The sequence below is a fragment of the Haliotis rufescens genome, unplaced genomic scaffold (genome assembly GCF_023055435.1).
Source record: "Haliotis rufescens isolate VD_foot unplaced genomic scaffold, xgHalRufe1.0.p SCAF_1, whole genome shotgun sequence".
Lineage (NCBI taxonomy): Eukaryota > Metazoa > Mollusca > Gastropoda > Lepetellida > Haliotidae > Haliotis > Haliotis rufescens.
Window position 1 is genome coordinate 79,558,779 of NW_025963779.1, and position 25,885 is coordinate 79,584,663.

Consider the following 25,885-nt stretch of genomic DNA (forward strand, 5'->3'; position numbering starts at 1 on the left):
CACAAATTGGATCCATCACCGACCAAATATCTCCAATTCGTCTGCGGCTAGGGCAGCTTAGACAGTCGTTTAAGCTCATCGTCTTCGACTAGGCAGTTTTATGACTGGAAATGGGACACTTTCATAATTCCTTCTTATCATTTTCACGGCAATTTGCCTTTTATGCCCAATGAAATATGTTTCGTCGGACATTCGAGAATGTATATTCTCTGGGGTTGATGCTTAATGTATACTTATTCTTATCGCCACACGTCTGCTCCACAGGCGTTTCCGCAATTAGTCACTGATTTTTTTATGCACTTGCATTTTTCCCATCATTTACAGCAAGGCATCATTGGCACCTTACTGAAAAGTCCATTATAACTCAGAAGTTTCCTTTTTGGGATCTGATCATGATCTAATGCCACTTGAGTCGGCCTCCGAATCAACCTTTTGAGTCCTTATGTGACGTTATTCATCTTACTCAGAAGATGGTCTAAATCATGACTTTTGCAACTGCAGGCCGATGTATTGAGGTCCATGCTCTTAATGTCATGCAGGTCATCGAGGTCAACATGGTGTCACTCATTTGTGACTGATGTGGGAATCATCACCAAATACCCTCTTCCAGGCAAACTAGACAATGCCTTTCATATTCTTCCTTGTATGGGCTTCAATGATAGTGAAAATCTTTCCTTATGCCCATGGCAAATGATCCGTTGTTACCTTGCTCTTACTGAGGAGTTTTGCCTTCAAAGTATTCTTACGGTGAATATGTGGTCTCATACTGAGTATCTGAGAAGACTGTGGCTTTTTGGCTCCATTCTACCATTTTGGAAGCCTATGTATGCTGCTTTCTCATGAAGTATGAGCTTTATCGGTGACTATTGCTCTTCACATGAACACTTCTGTTCAAGATCATCGAGGTCTGCTTTTGGCAGTCAGACTCTTCCTCTTCACTAGTCGCTTAGTGAGGGATGTCTCCGTTGCTGATGTTGACCATCGGTTTTACTGCAGAGGCTAGCTTCTCGTGACCATTGTACATAGTGGATGTACATGTATATAAGGTGCAGTTTCTAGTTTCCATGTTCCTGGTTGAAGATGGGCATCTTTCTGAGGCTTCCTCGTGTTTCATTCAGATGTGTGCCATTGAAGGTTTCATGTTACATTCTTCTCTGAGTAGATAACTTGCTCACTTGCCTTAAGGACTGCATTGTAAATGACTCAGAGATTTCAGATGTATGGTAGCGTATCATGTGATGTCTCCCAACCTTTGCTGCCTCATTTTGGACTGGACAAATGCACTGTGAGTTCTATGATCTTCAAAAGTCTACTACAGGCTTCAAGCCTGCTCCAGCTGTGGGATTATGCAGAGTGTAATAATATCAAATATAATATTTAGAATATTTCGGATCATAGATACTCAGCTTGTTATCACATGTTGGATCTACCTGCCTTACAGTGTTTGAGCATTGAGAAGGAAGTACATGTACTGAGGCTAGGAGAGTGGGCATGTCCAGAGAGGGGAGATAAGAAGTCGTTTTGCTTCAGTCGAGCATCTTTGATGAACGAATGATGATCCAGAAGTATCAAATAGTCTAAATATTAGTTTTAACAAAATATGATTATGGTTATATATTCTAAATGATCAATGGTATAAGAAACAAGTTTTCCATAATGTAATTGTCAACGAAATTCTAATTTTGTACTTATAGTTGCAGTATCCCAAGATGATGACACTGCGCACCAGACTGAAATGTCACAGACAGCACTGCCATCACCATTAGAGCAAACATGCACCAGTGACCAAGGAAATAACACACTATCTACAGATGAAAATATACCCGATGATCTCCCGGAAATGGAAGATGCACAGCAGCCCTCACCAGATGAGAATGCATATTTGAATGTTAGAGGTGTTGGCCTAGAGGATGTGATAGTGGATGAGGTGGAAAATGAACAATCCACAAATAAAGACACAGATATTGACGATACTGATAGCAAAGAAGAAGCTGACACCTCTCAACAAGAATTTGACCATCTGCACCAAGTGTTTGTTACTAAAAATCCTGTATTATGTGCAGAGGTAAAAGCAAACTTTTTTGCCATGTGTTGTCCATATGTTGAATTACAAGAACATTTGAATATGGAAACTGCAGAAATACCAGCAAGACTTCAAGATGTTGATGATCGGAGTTATCCACTGTTTATGACCTCCAAACATTTGCTGTTGATGTTAGATGCCTCTCTTGATCCTCCTTATTTCTTTGAGAGAAGTGAAGATGGAAATCTGAAAGTGTCTGTAGCAGGCTGGGAGTCACAAGATGGGCGTTCTCAAACTTCTCTACATGTTTTAGATTCTGACAATGAATCTGACACAGACGAAACTGCTGATGTGATACAAGGTTTTGAAGAGGAAGGCGCCACAGGGTCATCAAGTAGTGCAAAAAAGTTGGACCATCGGCAAGAAGTTACATATGATTATTTTGTGGAAGATGTTTATCCTAAGCTGCTGAAATACACACCTACACGGTATCATCCATCTCTTGTCTGGACCGAAATCATGTCATTTATCAAGGGTTCATTTGAAGCCCTGTCATCAGGGGATTTATCTAAATCTGAATATGAAGACATTGGCAGAAAGAGAGCACCAAACTTTTCTGGAGAAAGAGATATAGTTTATGAACTATATTGCAGATATGAGCACTTCAAGAGGCAACACAGTCTATTTGATGAAGCAGATATCATACAACATATTTACAAACGCTTAAGGGGAATGCCTAAGAGGCCATGGATGATTCATCAGCTGTTTGTAGATGAGACCCAGGATTTCACACAGTCTGAACTATTTGTTCTCCTCCGCATCATTCAACACCCCAATGATATGTTTCTTACTGGAGACACAGCCCAAGGCATTATGCGTGGAATATCATTTCGCTTTAATGATCTTAAATCACTCTTTCACTATGCAAAGAAGTCCTTGCGTGCCACTGGACAAGTCAAGCCAATTAATGTCCCAAAGAAGGTCTACCAGCTGACTCATAATTATAGATCACATGCAGGAATTCTATCTCTTGCATCAGCAATTTTAGATGTGATGAAACAGTTTTTTCCAGCATCATTTGACAAACTACAACCTGACCAAGGCCTCTTCAAAGGACCTTACCCCATTCTATTAGAATCATGCAGTCCTGGTGATCTTGCCATTTTACTGCAGGTAATATGTTCACTGATAGATCAACAGTATGTGTTCATGTATAAAGCATGGTAATATGGGTAGTTGTAAATTATACAGGTAATCCTCTTTTGAAAAAACTAACAAGTTGCATGTTGTTGAAACGACGAATGTTCGTCTACTACATGTAAAACGTTTTATGCTAAAATGGCTACAATTTTCATAATACAGCCCCCATGTTATTGCTGTAGTTTGATACTGTCCTACTTATACCTAAAGACACCCAGCAGGCGACATATTGCAAATGGAGTGTGCATTGAAACAGAGATCTGTGATTGAACACAGCGACAAATTGGATCAGTGCTTATGCAGACTTTAGGCAGACTTACAACTTCACTTCACTGCCAGTACCCATCAATGTCTAGAAACTCACGTTCAGATAGGAACTAAAATTGGTTCCCTTGGATGTTGGTTCAAATGAAGTCATACACTACTTATAGTGGTGGAATCCATTGTTAAGGACATGTTTCTAGGCCAGTGTCACACTGTGTTTCTTCTTGTAAATAAGAATGTGAATAATGCCCTGCCCTTTAAATACACATATGGTAACATCTGTTGTGCAGATGGGTCGTTCAATTTGGATGTGATTCACAATAATATTAAGACAATTTTTTGTAGGGCAACAAGAGAAAGACATCGCACATTGAGTTCGGAGCCCACCAGGCTATCCTGGTAGTGAATGACTCTGTGAAGAACAACATGCCCGAGGAGCTGAGCCACGGCATCGTACTCACCATCTACGAGGCAAAGGGTCTGGAGTTTGATGACGTCCTGCTGTACAACTTCTTCAAGGACTCTCAGGTAGGTGACGTGGACTAATGCTGCCACCCAAAGCAATAGTTTCATACTTATTCACATGATGAGATCAATGCTATGATACAGATAAATGATATCAAAATGCTTAACATGAGTGGCCATGTAGTCATTATTTGGGCATGGAGGCTATGCTTTTGACTCACATTATTAATGTGGATTTGGTTTTGAAGAGATGTCCATTATTTACTTGTCAATTTGCAGTATCTGGAGACTTCCCAAGTGTAGTAAGAGAACATTCACTCACTCCAGAATGACCGCCTCCAGGGTCAAGTTGATAAAGCATCTGCTGGTTTGATCCTTGACCACGTCCTACCAAAAGAAATTTAAGGATGGTACTTGATGCTACCGTGCCTAGCTCTCGACATTAATACAAGGACCGGTCGGCTCGGAATCAGTATACTGTGTCTGAGTGGGGTATCCATGATAAACTGTGGCATGATATCTCAGTGGGCTACCACTATAAGCCTGGCATTGTACCTCACACCAGGATGAGGAATATATACATTTACTTAGTTATAAAGTCATTTCAGTAATGTAATATATATTTGCAGGCATCAAAGGAATGGCGCATTGTTACCACCTTCCTTGAAAATCAAGTGGAAGAGGCTATAAAACAGTCTGACACAGAAAATCTTGTGACGATTGATGAAGGTATGTGTTTTGTTGTCACTTTGTTTTCATCATCATCCCGAGGTAAGGGAGTCAACTGTAAAAGTCCAGTTTCCACCCTTGCCGAACTAGACTGGAATGATGGAGTTATATTTTGACTCTTCTAGTCTGAACCAGGTTGCTACTCCTTTGTTGGACTTCCATCCATTGACATCTGCTGAGGATCCAGTGCCAACCAAGTTCATACTTTAGTATCTTGACATTCTACTACCTGTTAAAACAAAGATAATTAATTTGAGTTTGGAAACAGGAGTAGTACCGGATCAATTGAAGAAGGCTGTCATCAAACCAATTCTCAAGAAAGCAAATCTTGACCTATCAGATTTGAAGAACTATAGGCCCATATCAGATTTGTCTTTTCTTTCTAAGCTCTTGGAAAATGCAGTCAACAAGCGGCTAAAGACACATCTTGATTCAAACAACTTGATGTATGAGTTTCAATCGATATATAGTGAAGGTCATTGCACGGAGACAGCCCTACTTCACATCCTCAACTACCTCCAAAGTTCTGTAGAGAAAGGTTCTTATGCAGTTCTCATACTTTTGGACCTATCTGCAGCTTTTGATACTATGGACCACAGTATTCTGCTTAGACGTCTAGAGACTGAGGCTGCACTTCGCTTTTATGGATAAAGTCCTATTTAACCCGAAGAACCCAGTCAGTGCTCATAAGACATTCAGAATCAGGAAGTCAAGAGATTGAATACGGTGGGCCACAGGGTTCAGTCCTTGGACCCATCCTGTTCATACTAAACACCTCACAACATGGGCGTCTCATTCAGAAAAAATCCGTTGTCAATGAGTTATATGCTGATGACACACAACTTGCGGATCAAGCTATAGCTATTGTGAACAACAGACTTTCACTTGCAAATATAGAGTCATGTGTTGATAAAGTTAGCCTTTGGATTTTGTCAAACAAGCTAATGTTGAATGCTGACAAAACTGATGCAATAGTTGTTGGAACCAACATGATGTTAGACAAGCTGGATAACATCAATTTAACCACCTTTCAAGAAAATGTAACTCCATCAGACAAGGTTAGAAACCTAGATGTCATTATAAAGAGTTAGTGAGTATAGTTGTGCACCGCTTTTAGCAATATTCCAGCAATATCACGGCGGGGGACACCAGAAATGGGCATCACGCATTGTACCCATGTCGGGAATCGAACCCGTGTCTTCGGCGTGACGAGCGAACGCTTTAACCACTAGGCTACCCGACCCCCTGTCATTATGGATTCCAATCTATCCATGGAGGCACAGGTCAATGACCTGTGTAGAAAGTATCATTACCAACTCAGGAACATTGGCAAGATTCGACACTTGATATCTCATGATGCTGAAGCAACACTTGTCGGGACACTGATCTTTTCAAGGCTTGACTATAGTAATAGTCTGCTTAGTGGTATTACAAAAGACAGGATCTCAAAACTTCAACGCATTCAGAATACGGCAGCCTATATAGTCAGGTGCAGTCCTATGAGCTGCCACATCACACCTGTCCTGCAGGCTCTGCACTGGTTGCCCGTTCCAGCACGGATAGAGTTTAAGGTTCTTGTCATTACCTACCAGTGTATCTCCGGCACAGCACCAAGACACCTATGTGACCTCATTCAAGTGTACCAGCCTACCAGATCACAATCCCAGCTTTTGTGTAGTGTTCCAAGATGGAGATAAAAGGGACATGGCTTCAGATCATTCTCCTGTCAAGCACCTACACTCCCAGAAACTCTAAAAACTGCAGAGACCCTATCTGTCTTTAAGGCTAGGCTAAATACATTTCTTTTTGATAAGTATTACCCTTGTACTATGTAAGTGCCGTGAGCACACGAGCTGGTATGGAATTGGACTCATTATTATATTTTGGTTGGACTAACTGTGCACAGTCCAATCAAAATCGCATAACCAAATTGACATCTGGTTCGTAAACTGCTGTGCAGATTTTGTTCGATTATCAATTCATGTGTAACGTCAACTTAGTGTCAACAGATATTTTCCAAATATTTTTTATGTTTTTCATCAATGTGCTCACGTGATAAGATGCACTTCGCTCAGTGAGACCCGTTTTATTACAATATATATCTTGATTATCGATCAGATTAATGTTTGAAGCATATGCAAGTGATATAAGAGGTGGCATCTGATTTGTCAACAGGAGAGACATAGAAGGGACATAACTCGTAATAGCCACTGGTGGCTACGATCGTGGCCAGGATCATCAGTCTAGTTTTGCAAGGGTCAAACTGGTCTTTTATGGTCAGTTAACATGTTTACATTCTTTCTGCAGATGTCCTCAATCGGAAAGTGAGACCAAGGCCATTAAAATTTGATGAAACAGAGCACAAGCTACTCAATTCTGAACTGAAACACCTTTACACTGCTGTTACTCGAGCCCGTGTCAACGTTTGGATCTTTGATGAAAATGAAGAAAAGCGGGGCCCCATGTTTGAATTTTTCAAGGCAAAGAAGTTGGTCAAAGTGATATCAGAGGATGATATGACTGATGAAGGTAATGTTGGTCAGTGAAGGCATGAAGACAGGATTCTCTATTTGAAGTAATACGTCAGAAACATGGAGTGTAACATTAGATAATCACCATGTCTACATGTGTAACGTAGGCAATCCTTTATGACATATATACACAGTTCATAAAGCCACCTGATTCCTTTGCTGGAGACTTCATACAAGCGTGGTATATAAGGGGCTTTAGGGATTCACATACAGAGAATACTACATGAGTTTCCACTAGATACTATTTGTATTATTTTAAAACATTCCAAGGTGATTTGATGGAGCGAAACAAAAATTAGAAATCCTCCCTTCCACCTTTGGTGTTTTGATTGGGAGACATAGATAATTATGTTTATTAGTTCAATACACAAGCTACCATGAAATATAAAATACAACTGCCATGGTGAATTACGAATGTAAATGAAAAGTGTGTGTTTGATGACCCACAAATAACCAATCAGTGACCTGGCAAAAGTTTTCTCATGATGTTCTCACATATTTGTTCCTGCAACGCAGAGTTAGGTGTCACAATGTTCGCTGAGAAGTCAACTTCAGAGGACTGGCTGAAGAGAGCTGAGGAGATGATGGAACGACGTCTGTACGAAGTTGCAGCAAAATGTTTCCGGATGGGAAAAGATGATGCAAAATCAAAGCTTGCTCTAGCCTTAAACCAAGAACTGACCGCATTAAGAAGCACTGATAATGTTAAACAGGTGAAGGTTGAGTTTATCTGTGCTGCCGAGCGTTTATTGGTCTGCTCTGAAGACAAAAGGGCTGTCCAGTGCCTACAAAAGGCACATGAGTTTGAACTTGCTGGTCTCTTGTATGAAAAATGTGGAATGGTAAGTACGTCATCAACATATCCTAAAGTACATAATAAAAATAAGTTTTAATATAAATATGATGCTGAAGAGAATGAAAATCATTGGACATTCTTGAATATTTAGTTACTTATTATTCGTAATCATAGAAGGATCCCTTTTTTCACTTAAGTTCATAATATAGCTTTAAGTTAACTAATTGGTAATTGTGTACATAAATGTCCGAGGCGTCGGGGTAGCATGAGTGGTTAAAGCGCTCCATGTAACGCCGAAGGCTAGGGTTCGATTCTCCACATTGTTACAATGCTCATTTCTGGAGTTATTTTGGTTGTCCCCCGCCCTTATTTTGGTTTTCCCCCGCCCTGATCTTGCAGGAATATATACTCACTCACTCACTTGCAAAAATGTCCCTTGAATGTGTGTAACATTTTTATCCCAATGGCATAGTTTTGACAGATGTATATTGATGAGAGATTAATGCAGAGCCCATTTTCTTGCAGTGGCTAAAAGCAGGGAAAATGTATCGTGCATGTAATAAATCACTTGAGGAAAGCAGATGTAAAGAGCAACTTGGTCACTTCAATTCTGCCATAGATGTTCTCTCCAGGGCTGAACTTTACGAGGAAGCTATTGACTGTCTGCACAGATACACACTGCTAGCTGATGTAAGTTTATTATATCAGGTATCAAACAAGTGCTGCTAAATTGCTGACAAAGAAAGCAATACCTTATTTTATGCAACCTTGACTTACTCTATACATAACTAGGACACATGATCGGGATAGCTTGTTGTGTCACCTCCAAAACGAAATCAGTCTATTCCTCTTGAATAATTTATTGAATTAATAACATTATTTTGAGAGCATGTTCTGTGTATCTTGTGCTTTGATACTAAAGTTATATTATTCAGGACATGGAAAGAAGAGGACAGATACTCTCACCGACCCTACAAAAGCATAAACCCAAAAGCAGTTTCACAACTGAAAGACTGAGCTACAAAGCTGCTAACTGTTACCTGAAGATGAGGAATAAAGAGAAGATTATTGCCTCCTTGGAACGCCTGCCTAGAGTTGGAGATCGAATTGAATTTCTGAAGAAAACTATCTATTATGAAGAGGCTGCTATGTTAATGGTGAAAGAAGGTAAATAAATTTAGTAAAATTTACAACATAATAGGCTTGCTATTAAGCCAATATTCGATGCTTCATGACAAAATGATTCGGATGTCAACTACAGATACATTGGAAGTTTTAACATTAAAAGAAATATGTCAAACATGGAGTGTTAAACTGTTGCATATGAAGTTCGTGTTGGAATTCAACTAAAAGTGTATGATCAAACTTTGCCAACAGAAATGTGCCAACAGAAAGAAAGTTTGTTATCTCAAGGAAATTACTGAAAGAAAATGCTTATCTCTTTCATAAACCGCCACTGAGAATTACATTTAAAAATTGTTTCATGAAAATATGACTTAGATGAGCACAGTTATGTTTGTCATCGGTGAATGAGTGAGTGGGTTGTGTTTAGCGCTGCTTTTAACAATAATTCAGTAATATCATAGCGTGTCAGCTTAATGTGGGAGAAAAGCTTGAAGTGATGCAGATCTTAGACGTTTATCACTTCGGTGAAACCCACTAGCACGGGTATGGTGCTGACAAACCTAGGATTCGAACCCACAATCATAAGTTTCTGGCGTGCCCAAGGGACGCTACTCCGCACAGCGACTTATGGTGCCCCAGACGACTGGTCCACCCGTGTCCCCGTTTGTCAACAGATTGACTTATGGACATGTATAGTTTAAAGAAATATCTTTTTAAACACGTCGTGATTTGAGAAAAGGGATGACACATGATATTTTTCTGGTGCAGGCAAGACGGCAGATGCAATCAGGATATTCCTCCAGCATGGCAAAGTAAATGAAGCCCTTGACTTAGCAAAGACTGTTGACGACTGGATATCAATTGGTGAATGTCATTACATCCGGGCCTTGCAGATGATGTCAGAACAGGATACTGATCTCCAGGATGATAAGATAAAAGTTCATCTCACTGAAGCATGCAGTGCTTTCCAGTTGACAGGAAACTTAAATTACCTTGGAATTTCAATACTCACCAATGCTACATTCTTATTTTCAAAAGAAGGTGCAAGGACCGCATTTGCCAAGTTTCAGAATACAAGACCATATGCAAATGAAGCAGGCATGCTCGAATCTTTAGATTTTGTACTGAAGGTTTCCAAAGCAGACGCATGCATTGATTTCGCTGACATGAAAGCCCTCATCAGAGGAGTTGAATGCATGTTCAATGTATTAAAGTCTCTTTTGAAACCTGATACATACGAGGAAAAATCAAGATCAAAGCTTTACCTTGAATTTTATGGCCTGTATGAGAAAGACATTGATACGGTTATTTTGTTTCCAAAACAAAAACCCCGCATTATGGCATTGGCTCCTGAGTTACTGAATGAAACTGAAGAGCAGCATGTAGAAGTGGAGAAAAACAAGAAACAGGTGTGCCTCATACTCTCCAATCACCTTGTCTGTCTATCAAAGAACTGGATAAATGAAATAAGGGACTTTCTTCGTACATACATTGATTGCCATCTCCTTTGCCCATTGTTTATGGAGGGTAGAAAATGCAACAATGGTCAACAATGTAGATACCACCATTCACAGTACACTATCAACACGGGATTTAATACCCTCGAAGCACTTGTTTGGGAAGTAAATCTTGACAGTATTTTGCAAAATTGGGTACGAAATCGTCATGAACTGAAAGAAAATGAATCAAATGTGATGGAAATGTTCACAAGAATGAATATTGTCATTGACGAAAATGATTTTGATTCTTGTGAAAGGCTGTTGGACTTCCTGATTCCAGAGCATGAACATATGAGTGTATTATCAGATAGCAGTCAGTTACTCAGAACAGGGAAAGTCCCACAACAAATAGAATATTATTTCAGAAACCATTGGTTGTGTAAGGGACGCCAAGGTGAGAACCTACTGAAGGAACGTTCCAAAAGCATAGACTGGTTTGTACAGGCCACACTTTTTGGCGGCTTATTTGGAGTAGATTTACATATAAGGGCTCACTATGAAGATCTGGAAATGAACCTAATGGAATATCAGCCTGATTGGCTTTTCAGGAAGTTTGAACATCATGCACTTTATGTTCAGTATGATGATGAAACGGTGGTCATTGACAGCCTTGGACGGAGAATTCATGATGTTTTCCTTTGGTTGCAAGAAGCTCCAGTGAAAGCCGTCATTGAGTATAGCAAATGCGTCAGAATTCTTTGCAGTAAGAACAAACGCTCACTTCTCCCCAAAATGTCAGTATTTTGTCTGTGGCAGGAATTATTCGCTTGTGTGACATTTTTAATTATTGCAAGACTGTCAGCCGCATCTCCAGGATTTATAGTGCCTGATTCATATGTTGCAATCACTTCTTTTTTTAACTGTATGTTCAACAGTCAAAACGTGAGAATAGAAGACTTGATTCAGCGAGGAGCTATGAAGAAAGAAAATATAACAGTGATGAAGGATTGTATATATAAGATCTTTGAAGTCCTTTGTGGTGAGAAACTCAACCTTCTGAAACGCCTATTCAACCCTGGAAAGGGCTCTTACCTTTTAGCAGAGAGATGCTTTGTTATTGCTTTGGTTTTGATGGTGAATGTTGATGTGTTTGTCTCAATGAAACTACGAAGTGTGTTGATGAAAACAATACTTAGTCTGAGTCTGCCTGAGGATGCCCCAGCAAGACTGTCCATAGTTCTACAAGAAGTGAAAAGCTCAAAAGATACTAAAGCTATTGCTAAAGCACTGAACACATTCTTGGCAGCGAAAGGAGGAAATTTGTTAATGTGTCATTGGGAGCAGAGTGGAAATGAACATATACACAGTCATGCACTTGATATTGATACAATATCAAGTTCTCAAAGCTTGGCAAAAGACACAAATACACAAATCACTGATGAAACAAGGCATCAGGAAGAAATGCAAAATATGGAGGGTGGTGCCGCAAGAGGTGAGGATGATGGAGATGAAGGTGATGGTGAATATGAAGTTGCTGTTAATGGTTGTATAGGTAAGTATGTCAGTGATGATGTAACACTGACGTTTGACGAAAGAGAGGAAAGACAGTGTCAACAGATGCTGATGAGAGACACAAACATTAAAGATGACGCTGCAATAAAAATACAAAGGTTCTTTAAACGTTTGACATTTGTGGAAAGAGTAGATTCAAGGCAGTTCAAAGACAGATGCTTTGAGCAACACTTTACCGAAATGTTTTCTCCCTTTCGGATATGTCAGACGGAGTGTGGTGTTTGTGGAGTACACCTTTGTGCTGAATCAGGGGAAATAGGAGATGCAGTAGGATCTCATGCCAAGGTTACTATGGACAGCGAATCCTCTGACACACACAAAACATCACAACGCCACGAAGAAACCGAAGAACATGTCGACAGAAATAAACAATTTGAGACATTCAGGTCATTACACACAGAACACTTCATCCTGACAATTAGGGATATAAAGATGTTCATCTCCAAAGGTAAACTGAGAGACCAACAGCATGTAAAGGAACAGTATCCATATCAGGAATTGGACATTTCTCGATTAGTGCGCCAGTTGGACGAAATTTTGAAATTAAAGGATAGTATCTTGCATGAACGTAAGTGGAATCTCACACTGAAGTTGCAGCAGGATATGACGACGATGTTTGGTGATTTTGAGAAGATCAAGTCAGAAATGGAACCAGTTCATGACATTAAGGTATATTTCATATCTTATGTTCACTTATGTTCGTATGTTTCAAACAGATCCTTGACATATCATCATCAACTAGGCTTGTGATAATAGAAGGAATCATACATATATTTAATGGGATTATATAAATTGTTTTTGTTGCTGACATTAAAAATATGATTGAAAAAATAAACTTAGTGGTAGTTGCAACATTATGTACTGCAACCTGAAAACTTAGAGAGAATATAGATACATACAGGTATGTTCAATATTGAAGGTTATTAAAAATCTAAAAATATAGTTCTGAGACATTGCTTTCCCTGACTATTTTAGATAAACAACAACCATTACATTGTATTTGTTAATAGCGCCTGTCTTATTCTTTAAGGGAAACGTCAATACTGACTCGACATTGGGCCCAAATGAAGAAATTCCGGACGCATATTCAGACAATGAAAGTGATATTGAAAAAGAACCCTTTGAAAAGACGGCCAAAAGACCAGATCGACATTTTCAAAGTCAAGACAGTACCAAAGATGCAAGACAAACGAGAAAGTCACAAAGACGGCGCTATCGCAAGAATCAGAAAAAAACCACCTACGAAACACCTCCAAGATTTCAAAAGAAAAGAAAAGGTAACGAAGAGCTGCAACAAGCTGAAACTCAGTTTGAGCAGGACAGGCACAGTGTATATTTCTGTTGATACCATGCCTTAGGGTAAAACAAAACAGAGCGGAGATATTTTATAAGGATAGTTTTGAACTGAACAGTTGGAAATAGCATTATCTTCCGTTTTCCTTTTACCTTTCCTTGATGTGAATGTTGACCGATATGTACATGTTTTGTCATAGTGTAAGATACCAGTTTCATGTAGTGTATGTCATATTTTATATGTCTTTCAATCTTGTTTTCATATTATATTTGCATCAATTAATTATTAATTATACATTTAGTATTATTATATGCGTGTCGGACGTTGTGGAGGTTAAATGATTGTAATACTAGAGACCCAGATTCGATTCCCATGCTGAATAGTGTGTAAAGACGTGTTTGTTTGGTCATGTGTCTGGAACGTGCGATCATACGAAACCATTTGGTTTATTTCATGTGAGCAGTACATTGACATCACACCAATGTCGATCATCTGATGTGGGCACGGTGGACCAGTTATCTAAAGCCACGCAGTTCTTTGTGCAGAGTTGCATCCCTTACGCATGAAAAATCGAATCTTGTAAGTTCGAACCCGATTCACCCTGATTATTTCAGTACCATACCCATACTCGTGCCTTTCAAGAAAGTGCTAAATGTCAAAGACCTGCATCACTTTTGGCTTTCCTCCGACATCAAGCTGACTTACTCACTCATCACCTGATTTCCTTCACTGAAATGTGCAACCATTATGTTATAATTATGATAACAAGTCAACTAAAATGGCAAGACAATATTGCATTTTTAGACATCACCCTGTACACTGACAACATAATTTTCCAATATAGCCTACTTCCATGGACAGATATGACCTTTAACTTCAAAATGTTATGTAGGTTTTTGTACACCTGATTGGAGAGCCTTTAATTTACGTTCTTTCGCTTTCCTCAATCGCCAGTTAGATAGATGCTAATGTGTTATGACACATACACAAATATCAGCCATATTCTGGCAGCTGGGAGAACGTGACAGATCAGAACGTTAGCTTGGGTAAAAATAAAGGTTGATGATTTAATTACGTAAGTAGCCGTAAGAATCCCAGAAGTAGGTTATTGAATTATGAACAAAGAACCTTAACATATGAATGTTTAAGGACAATTCAGTGTGAGATTAAAGATACGAAAGTATTTGGCATTTCAAAAGTAGAAATCATTATGATTTGTGAAAAAATCTAAATCCTACCATTGAGATAAGTGTATGTCTGTGAGGATAGACTAACAATTGAACCCTTTCATTGATCTTTTAAAATCTATATTCCTACAGCATTTGTACATAGTTGGTTTTGATGACGACGTAACTATATAGGTGGTCATATGGTTAACATGATGACAAGTGTTAGGTACATGTTAAATATAATTGTTAAATCAAGTGTTAGAGACTGTATTGGAGCACAATGTGCTTGAGACTGCATTGAAACATCACATTATAATGCTAGTATAATGTCTTGTTATAATACAGACCTATTGTTATTTAACTTATTTGTGCAGTACCCTGCAGTCTATACGCATATTGTTTTTCATCATGTTCGTCATCGATACATGATACATGTACAAATGTTACATTGCGAAATGTATCCTCGTGTATGTTAGTGCATGCGTTAATATGTAATAACGAACTTGATACATGTAAACAAAAATGTTACATTGCGAATTGTATCCTTGTGTATGTTACTGCATGCGTTAATATGTAATAAGGAACATGATACATGTACACGTTACATTGCGAATTGTATCCTCGTGTATGTTACAACATGCGTTAATATGTAATAACGAACATGATACATGTACACATGTTACATTGCGAATTGTATCCTTGTGTATGTTACTGCATGCGTTAATATGTAATAACGAATTACATGATACATGTACACATGTTACATTGCGAATTGTATCCTTGTGTATGTTACTGCATGCGTTAATATGTAATAACGAATTACATGATACATGTACACATGTTACATTGCGAATTGTATCCTTGTGTATGTTACTGCATGCGTTAATATGTAATACAAACCATGTGGCGGCAGGCTTTTTACTTTCTGGTTGAAGTAGGCTTTGGGTTTGCAGAGAAACATGTGAACATGTGCAAAAGCAGAATTCATGTACTATCTGCTATACTTATATTGTAATTGGTATTGATTTCTAGTTAAACTGTTTTATTTTACTGTCCTGTTGTTTTCAGTTTAGTTATGCTCATTGCCATTCGCGAACACCTGATATCGTCACTATTTGATATATATAGAATAATAAATGAGCCTCAATTAATACCAGAACTATTCACGAGTTGCATTAAATTGATGCTAAACAGGGGAGAGTTAAGTATTTCATTTATTACTTGCCGTTTAAAACCTTTTTTTAGAATTACAATGTCGTGTGTGAATATAGGCAGATATCAACGCGATCCACAGCATAATCCGATTGAGTGTAACAAAACAATACTTCAAACACGTCAAAAGTTGACACGTATTAATTTAATACCATGCAACGGTCCACCTTAAGAGTTCAGGATTCCTTTCCAGAAAGTTATCGTAGCGCCAAGGTTATCAATAACTCCCATATACCTAGACGAGCAAGTGTCGTGGCGCTACGATCGCCTTCTGGAACGGGGTCCTGTACCACAAAGTTTACAATCACGTTACAATACCCTATGACGTATTTGTGAAATTGTTTGCAAGATCAAGCGGCGAAACAATGCCATTTGACGTCAGCCTAGCAACGGGGTCTCGAATTTCTGCTGTGGATGCACATTGCTTCACAGGATAACTAGCTATAAGAACTATATGAATGGATCGCCAAAGAAATGATGATACCTGGTGTTCGTACAAAGGGTAAGCATGTTCTGCCCTACCGGTAGTATCCGCCACTCATGTCATATTCAGTCATTTCGCTAAATGTCTTTTATAAAACAATTCTCGACTGAATTAACAAGGCCTTTGATGGTAAAACATTGATACAAAATCTTGGTTGTAAACAAAATGTGTCTTTCTGTGCAGTTTGAATGGAATCTACATGCTCTTTAGTACCTAAGCAATTGAGAAATGTAGACGCCATAAGCTGAAGCTGATGGCATATTGCTCGACATGATGGGGAAAGTATTAAAACTTGACAATTGTTCCCTTGTCTGAGATCGTATCACTTCAACTACATCGTTTGAATTTTGCAAAACCCACATCTGATTTACTCCACTTATCTCATATATTCTCTGACAGTATTTAATTAGGCTTTGTCTGATTTTTTGCTTGATCTACGCATGTTCAGTCAGTACATTTTACAATAAATCTAGAAATCGTTTTTCCTGTCTTTTAAGCTTTGTTTATTTGTTGGTTAACGCCGCACTCAGCAATATTCCAGCTCTATGACGGCGGTCTGTAAATAATCGCGTCTAGACCAGACAATCCAGTAATTGACATCATGAGCATCGATCCACGCATTTGCGATACAATGACATGCATCAACCAAGTCATCGGGCCTGACCACCTGATCCCGTTAGTCGCCTCTTACGACAAGCATAATCGCCCTTTACGGCACGCATTGGTTGCTGAAGACCTATTCTCCCTCAGATCTTCACGGGTCAAGTCTTTTAAGCAATCGTGAACATGAACAAATATACGAAATATGAACACATAAGAACCAGAAATAATTTAAAAATTATCCTTTATTACAAAAGTATATTTCATAAAGACAGTCAATCTGGAAGTAATTTACAAGTATATGTCATAAAGACAGTCGATCTGGAAGTAATTTACAAGTATATTTCAGAAAGACAGTTGATCTGGAAGTAATTTACTATTTATAACATGATCTACAGGTACAATTAATATGAAACGCAAGTACAATTCTCGAACTCTATATTGTGCTAGTCAAATGTTCAAATCACGTCTCAGGGTCCGGCTAATTGATACTGGGCGTGGGGTCGGAGTCTCGGATTTTTTCGAAAAACAACATATTGTCCCCGATAATTCTTGAAAAAGATAAATATGCTTCAGACAGTTGAAAAGAGGAGAAGCTGCATGCCACAACAACTACATTGTTGCAAGGCGTAATTTAAAAAAAATGTAGGCTTAACTGGATGTTTTAGCCGATCTAATATCCATACAAATTCCCAGCTCTCACACACGCAGAGCATATCAAATGATCGATGCCTTAAAAACGGGCGATAACATATATTTAATTATGTACATTCATTATTACATACAAATGGTCTTCCTGCCGATTGCATTGCAACTAAAGTTGATTGAAGTCTAAAAGAACAAAGTGTAAGAACAGTTCAGCAAATATGTGTTGCGGTTTCATGACGACAAATAATGTTAGGTTTTGCCATTTTGACGATATCTCTTTCGAGATATACATATACTAATATGTTCACATTCAGAAATTCAGAAACATTAAAATATCTAAGCTTAGTGTATTGACTGTCTTTAATGTTCGGGATCTTGTATCAAATCTGCTCATGCTAGCTAATAAAATATAATTGTTACATTAGTAAAGCGGTTATTTAACCATCAACTATTGTAACTTAACACAAACATCCCCTGTGGACATTCCGGGTTAGAACAGGTCCCCAGGAATATTTGCGTGTCGTACAAGCGGACAATATTGATTGGGTGGTCAGGCTTAGTGATTTGGTTGATTGCGTGTCATCGTACATCGTACCCCGACAGCGTGGGTTTGTCTCGTCCAGACTCGATTGATTACAGGCCGCCGTCATATAGGTGACATACTGCTTAGCGCGGCAAAACCAAAACGTCAAACATCACGTTTTAAATAACATATGAAACTAAGATATGGTATCATTATTAAAAAACAAAAGCTTTCGGCGGTGTCTTTAATTAAATGGAGGCGGGGTATTTTATAAAAGGCCATTGGTACACATACAAGAGCGTTATATAGAAATGCAGTTATATTAACAAATAGTGTAGTATACGGAGCAGCAAGACAACACCGACAACTGACAACATAAAATCATCTTGAATGTATCAAAATACGGAAGTATTTACCCGCCTGGCCATTTTCATGTATATCTACTAATAACTTGGTCTGTGCTGTCAAACAAAACATATAATCACAACAACATGAAAATGACCCGGCGGGTAATATCCTATATTTATTGTTATATAAAGCGCAAATAAACGTGGAATGAAATTCGTCTTCAACACCAAGGTTACAGACAGGACAAATTCTTATAGTTTTTTCAATATTTAAATATCTTTCATTATTCACTTTTAGATCACTCAGACCAAGTCTTAAGCGAAAAAAAGTGTTGCGGAGGTGTTTGAATCTAAAATGTACAACCCTTTTTGAAACTGTAGACTGCAATTCTGTCGAAACATATCTGTTATCAAGATTTACAATCACATTATAGGCTCTCTTCGGCAAACGATGTTCAGGCATATATAATACTTCAGCCAATAGCGTAGGCATCGAGTATAAGATGTTTTATATTGTGGAAATCTCCCGCATTCACCTCAGACTATATTACTGGGAGTTGACATGTCCAAGAAATCTTTTCTGGGCGACATGTGAACCTTTTCGATAGAACAAAGCTTTCGACAGCTCAATATTTCTGCGCCATACAATAAAATCTGCTGTATTTGACAATCAACCAGTTTAAAGAAAACGTGAGGTGTAACAACGCCAAGTTTGTTGATATATTTAACACCAATCCACTTAAGTTTAATGTACTTAATACCCCCAGACAATATTCATATGTTGACCTTCAAATGTCTACTTTTCTCCCAGTACCATTGGTCCTCTTTATCTAAAATTCACAATATTAGTCCTATCTGAGTTTACTTCAAGTTTCAATATATCCGAGTACACTGATAGCATATCCAGTTGGTTCCGTAATCCTGATATAGTGACTTCGTGTTTTCCAAAAAGTGAAATGTCATTGTATAGTTCATTGATGAAGAATGAAAATAGCATAGGACTCAATACAGATCCTTGGCGTAGACCAAAGAGGCCAGTCACAGCGTCGTCACATCAAACACATGATTTAACATTTTGTTAAAAGATTTAAGTATAATACAAATATTGAAGTCCAAGTTGTGTTATTGTAGACATTTCCATAATCGCCGTCTATCTCACGGAATCGGTTTCCTTTTTGAATTCCACAACAGCAACATATGATATACGCTTATTATATGATAGTCATTTTTCAATTACTACATTCAGAATGAAAATAGGGTCTTACGAGGTTGTAGTGAGCCTCAAAGATCTAACAGGAATGAGAATACGGAAAACCACTATTAATAACAGAAATAAAAAACAATTACAAAATGAGAATGTGAGACCGTTCTGGGATTTGATTGACCCATTGTGATCTAGATTAAGTTGGTACGACATATTCATTCAGATGGTCCCAGCTGAGACATCCATGTTGAACACTAGATTCTAAGCTTTATAAAGACCGTTTGAACGTTCACAAATGTACTATAAATAATAACTTCCTGTCTAAGCAACGGAAAAGAAATAATATACACATACAACCAAACTAATATCCTTCATGCGTAGTTTAGATTTCTCTCATTGACATGCAATGTAGTTACAATTAAATTGACACGGGCAATCTAACAATGAAAGATTGAACTAAGTGATTCAAACGATATAAAGCAATTGTGATAAATAGTTTTGGATAAACTTCCACATAATATATTTACAACATGGTATACTACAGTAGGTGGTAATATATATTGAATGTATAAATGTTGATAAATCATGAATATATGTGAGCAAAAGATACAAACAGATTAAGAGAATGTAGTTGTATTCCCTTGTTCTGTTATCATTATATATTCAAACAGTAATCAAATAATCAATTTCTGCCTTGGACAAATCTTTCTGTTGCTTCGTGTGATTAATAAAATTCATTTTTAAGAATGTTTGGAGATAGCAGAAAGAAATGGAATCATTTTGTTCAGGCGTTTTCACGAAAACGTTTAATTCAAATAGTTCCCATAACATCCTGATAGTAGATCTTTGTGTGGGTTATAAATTAGCAATAGGACATGCAACTCGTATTGTGATACTGTGTAATTGTGCTTGCAGCACATCATAACATTAGCTATTAACAATGTATTGATACTTTCTTAAGTTGGATTAATGTACTTACATGCTAAACAGAAGACTAAAAGATATCACAAATCCTTGCTTAAATCATGAAAAATACGTTCATGGAAACTAAACGACAATAACATCGGCAATTGTTATCCTACGCATTGACAAAGTTTGCATATACATAAATATCACATTGCATCTTGCAGCACATCATAACATTAGCTATTAACAATGTATTGATACTTTCTTAAGTCGGATTAATGTACTTACATGCGAAACAGAAGACTAAAAGATATCACAAATCCTTGCTTAAATCATGAAAAATACGTTCATGGAACCATTTGATATTCTGTGAGCGTGTGTTGTGTAGTATGCGCTGGAAACAGCAGGCGAAAAGATATCCTGTTACTATGATCACCCCGAACAGCATCCCCGAATGAGACAGTACCCTGGCTTCATTGGTGTGACAGTTCTACACTGTGTATTGCAGTGTCATATAGTATAATGTTTAATATCTAGAATCATAACACTGTTGGCATAAATTTTGCAAAATCAATAAAGTGTATACAATAACTAAGTCATTAATTATTATCAATTTCACTTCTATATGCATTATAGAAATAATTCGGATTAGATCATTGTCAAGTTCTCATTACACTCTAACTTACCAACCATCAAGCCACACTAATGTGTCTGTTTTGTGTCACTAGAGTCAGTGGGTTAAAATTTATACATATTAGTCACATCGGCAATATTTCAGCCAGGTCATAACTGGAAAATATGATACATAAATAACAACTCTAAAAACATGTCGACAAGAATATCACAAAGTTGTATATAAAACTAGTATTTGACCATTAAAAGGTAAGACATATTATCAGACATTACAGCATAAAACCAGAATATATAATAACTTTAAACAAGAGTGCTTTCTCGCTATATTCGATATCTAAATAAAGAGTAAAGAAAATCCGACAATAAAACCAATTGAGGGAATGGCGTTCTACTCTCCTCACACATGATTGTCATTGGTCAAATTGGCAACTTGTGCTTCAAAATAAGTGTTTAAGTTGTAACTCTTTGCAACCGTATATACCATATACTATCTACCTTGTAACATTGTATACGAGATACAGTCACATGATTGTTCTTGGAATATGGACTAGCTTGGGTATTTACATGTATATACAAGTTCATTGGTAAGTATGTGAATGAATTTATATCACGTTCTTTACCAAATGAACACACACAACACAGATGGAGTCTTTACTGGTCTCTTTTATTTCTAGTTCAGGTGGGAGAATCTGTGGATTGATTGACTGTTTGTTGTTTAACGCCGCACTCAGCAACATTTCAATAATATGACGGCTGCCTGTAAATAATCGAATCGAGAACAGACAATCCAGTGAATGACATCATGAACACCGATCTACGCAATTTGGAAACGATGACATGCATGAACCTCGTAGGCGATGGTGATCACCCGATTCCGTTTATACGCCTCTTACAACGGGCATGAGTTACTGAAGACCAAACCTAACCCGGATCTTCACGGGTGTCAATCAGTGGAAGGGAATTGGCTTTTTGACCATATTCTGAACGATTACAGATCATCGATATGCTAAAGTTAAACGTCTTGGCCAAAATTCCCGACTCCTGAGTTTGCTTATCTGAACAGCCATTCTGATTCATATACACAAAGAAACATATAATCAAGGAGGGGAGCACAATTGGTTTCCATGGGGATGCCTACATTTTGCCTATTTCTCCTATCCTAACCAAATTTCGCATAGCTGGTACCTGTGAGCAAGATCAATTTTTCATATATAGTTGTTTCAGTAAACTTCAGATGTCATTATTAACAAATTGTCCTGAACCTTTGAAGATAGATATGTTTTTGTATGGTAACCACGTTCAGAGAAACATACGTTATGGATCAATGAGTAAAGTTTTCCCTTAAGTTTCTCGTGTGAGTTAGCGATGAAACTGGAAAATCAATTGTTTTGACAGAATTAAACTTGGTTCTTTTTCAGAGATTGCAAAAATGCAAGCAAATTCTTTGAGTTTTTGAGAATCCACATGACATTAATCATACTGTTTGCGAATATTAACAAAGTTCTAAGGATTATAGGTAACCTTTGAGACGGGGATTTGGTGGTATGTTTTCTGGACCCTGCAGTGTACAAGTGCCTCGCTTTGTACAGTTTTTGTGGAGCTTTGGATTGCAGTACAAAAGAGGTATCAACATGTCTGCAGGTTTTGGAGACAAGCCAAATAGGTCTACGTGAAATCACTTTGATTGGGACGACGGACGTAATTGTACCTATTTCAAGTCCAAAAGTCAGTTTCGTTCAGACAAAATGTATCTTGAAACCACTAACATGCTTGTTGATTATTTGTCGTGCCTTGTTGGTGCTGACTCAGCATAACGAAGTCAGATGCTTCACATTTAATATGACTCACGCCGCTTATGACCTAGCCCAAAATTCACGTAAAAAACGTTGGGGATTCTAGTCAGTTACAGCTTCATTCATACAATAACGGATCATCATCAAGTGTTTGGTTCTTGTATGAACATACACTGTTCTTTATTTTGTTTACTTGAAATAACATTACATTATTTAGAGGATTTCTTTCTCATCTGCAGCATACATTAAACGGAAGTGAGAAGGTATGTCTGCTTCAGGGATGACTTTTTTCACGAGGATGGATACGTGTCATGGCTCAGGTATAGGCTCTCTTACATCTGCCGAAAGCTGACACGTTTTGTAAGTGATTACCACATAGTGTGAGTGAGTGAGTGAGTTGGGTTTAACGCCGCTTTTAACATTATTCCAGTTATATCACGGCGTGTCAGCTTAATGTGGGAGGAAAGCCCGAAGTGATGCAGGTCTCAGACGTTTACCACTTCGGTGAAACCCACGTGCACGGGTATGGTGCTGACAATCCTAGAAACATAATCGGGGCGAACCGGGATTCGAACCCACAATCATGTTTCTGGTGTGCCCAAGGGACGTAACTCTGCACAACGAATCGCGGCGCCTTAGACGACTGGGCCACCCGTGCCCCCGATTACCACATAGAATGTTTTTGGTAAGAATATAAATAACCCACTCGACGCTTGGAATGGCCGATAAAAACCCGTTGTAAAATTAACGTATAACAGTAAACGTTAAATTCACCCTAAACATTTTAAGGGTGTTTCTCGAAGCTCGTAAGTTATTTTCTATTATAACAAATGTGTGTATCGAGAATAAATACAATTTCAATGCAACGCACATATCTAGATACGGATGAAACATAGAATTGTGTATTAAATGTAGAATGCTCATTGAGTTATACAGTCATCAATATTTACAGCAAAGATTATTGATTGAAAGATAAACATACGTATCATGTTAAACAATTGATTTCATTTGGATTAAAATACATTACAACATACTATTTAAAAGTACACAAAATAAACTATGTACTTGGAGATATATGTGTATATGTACAATTTACGGTTTATTGGTAAGTAGTTCTAGTTATGTACAGAAAATACCAATATAATCTAGGATGTACGTATGGATAATGACAATTTTGTGGTGCATGTATCTAGAATAAATACATTTCAATGCAACGCACATATCTAGATACGGATAAAACATAGAATTGTGTATTAAATGTAGAATGCTCATTGAGTTATACAGTCATCAATATTTACAGCAAAGATTATTTATTGAAAGATAAACATACGTATCATGTTAAACTATTGATTATATTTGGATTAAAATACATTACAACATACTATTTAAAAGTACACAAAATAAACTAGGTACTTGGAGATATATGTGTATATGTACAATTTACGGTTTACTGGTAAGTAGTTGTAGCTATGTACAGAAAATACCAATATAATCTAGGATGTACGTATGGATAATGACAATTTTGTGGTGCATGTATCTAGAATAAATACAATTTCAATGCAACGCACATATCTAGATACGGATGAAACATAGAATTGTGTATTAAATGTAGAATGCTCATTGAGTTATACAGTCATCAATATTTACAGCAAAGATTATTTATTGAAAGATAAACATACGTATCATGTTAAACAATTGATTTCATTTGGATTAAAATACATTACAACATACTATTTAAAAGTACACAAAATAAACTATGTACTTGGAGATATATGTGTATATGTACAATTAACGGTTTATTGGTAAGTAGTTGTAGCTATGTACAGAAAATACCAATATAATCTAGGATGTACAATGTACGTATGGATAATGACAATTTTGTGGTGCATGTATCTAGAATAAATACAATTTCAATGCAACGCACATATCTAGATACGGATGAAACATAGAATTGTGTATTAAATGTAGAATGCTCATTGAGTTATACAGTCATCAATATTTACAGCAAAGATTATTTATTGAAATATAAACATACGTATCATGTTAAAAAAATGATTTCATTTGGATTAAAATACATTACAACATACTATTTAAAAGTACACAAAATAAACTATGTACTTGGAGATATAGGATTATATGTACAATTTACGGTTTATTGGTAAGTAGTTGTAGCTATGTACAGAGAATACCAATATAATCTAGGATGTACGTATGGATAATGACAATTTTGTGGTGCATGTATCTAGAATAAATACAATTTCAATGCAACGCACATATCTAGATACGGATGAAACATAGAATTGTGTATTAAATGTAGAATGCTCATTGAGTTATACAGTCATCAATATTTACAGCAAAGATTATTTATTGAAATATAAACATACGTATCATGTTAAAAAATTGATTTCATTTGGATTAAAATACATTACAACATACTATTTAAAAGTACACAAAATAAACTATGTACTTGGAGATATATGATTATATGTACAATTTACGGTTTATTGGTAAGTAGTTGTAGCTATGTACAGAAAATACCCATATAATCTAGGATGTACGTATGGATAATGACAATTTTGTGGTGCATGTATCTAGAATAAATACAATTTCAATGCAACGCACATATCTAGATACGGATGAAACATAGAATTGTGTATTAAATGTAGAATGCTCATTGAGTTATACAGTCATTAATATTTACAGCAAAGATTATTTATTGAAAGATAAACATACGTATCACGTTAAACAATTGATTTCATTTGGATTAAAATACATTACAACATACTATTTAAAAGTACACAAAATAAACTATGTACTTGGAGATATATGTGTATATGTACAATTTACGGTTTATTGGTAAGTAGTTGTAGCTATGTACAGAAAATACCAATATAATCTAGGATGTACGTATGGATAATGACAATTTTG

At 37.2% G+C, this 25,885-nt stretch overlaps 1 protein-coding gene across 1 annotated transcript in view; it reads left to right on the plus strand.

Moving 5' to 3' along the window:
• Positions 1 to 16,784, plus strand: part of LOC124143776 (TPR and ankyrin repeat-containing protein 1-like) — a 46,260-nt gene extending 29,476 nt beyond the window's left edge. The window contains exons 17-25 of the mRNA XM_046512865.2: positions 1,695 to 3,196; positions 3,833 to 4,015; positions 4,582 to 4,681; positions 6,989 to 7,210; positions 7,729 to 8,054; positions 8,534 to 8,698; positions 8,944 to 9,175; positions 9,902 to 12,813; positions 13,175 to 16,784. Of these exons, the coding sequence (XP_046368821.2) occupies positions 1,695 to 3,196; positions 3,833 to 4,015; positions 4,582 to 4,681; positions 6,989 to 7,210; positions 7,729 to 8,054; positions 8,534 to 8,698; positions 8,944 to 9,175; positions 9,902 to 12,813; positions 13,175 to 13,489 (5,957 nt within the window). The 3' untranslated portion in view covers positions 13,490 to 16,784. The remainder of the gene's footprint in view (positions 1 to 1,694; positions 3,197 to 3,832; positions 4,016 to 4,581; positions 4,682 to 6,988; positions 7,211 to 7,728; positions 8,055 to 8,533; positions 8,699 to 8,943; positions 9,176 to 9,901; positions 12,814 to 13,174) is intronic.
• The last annotated feature ends 9,101 nt before the right edge of the window (positions 16,785 to 25,885 follow it).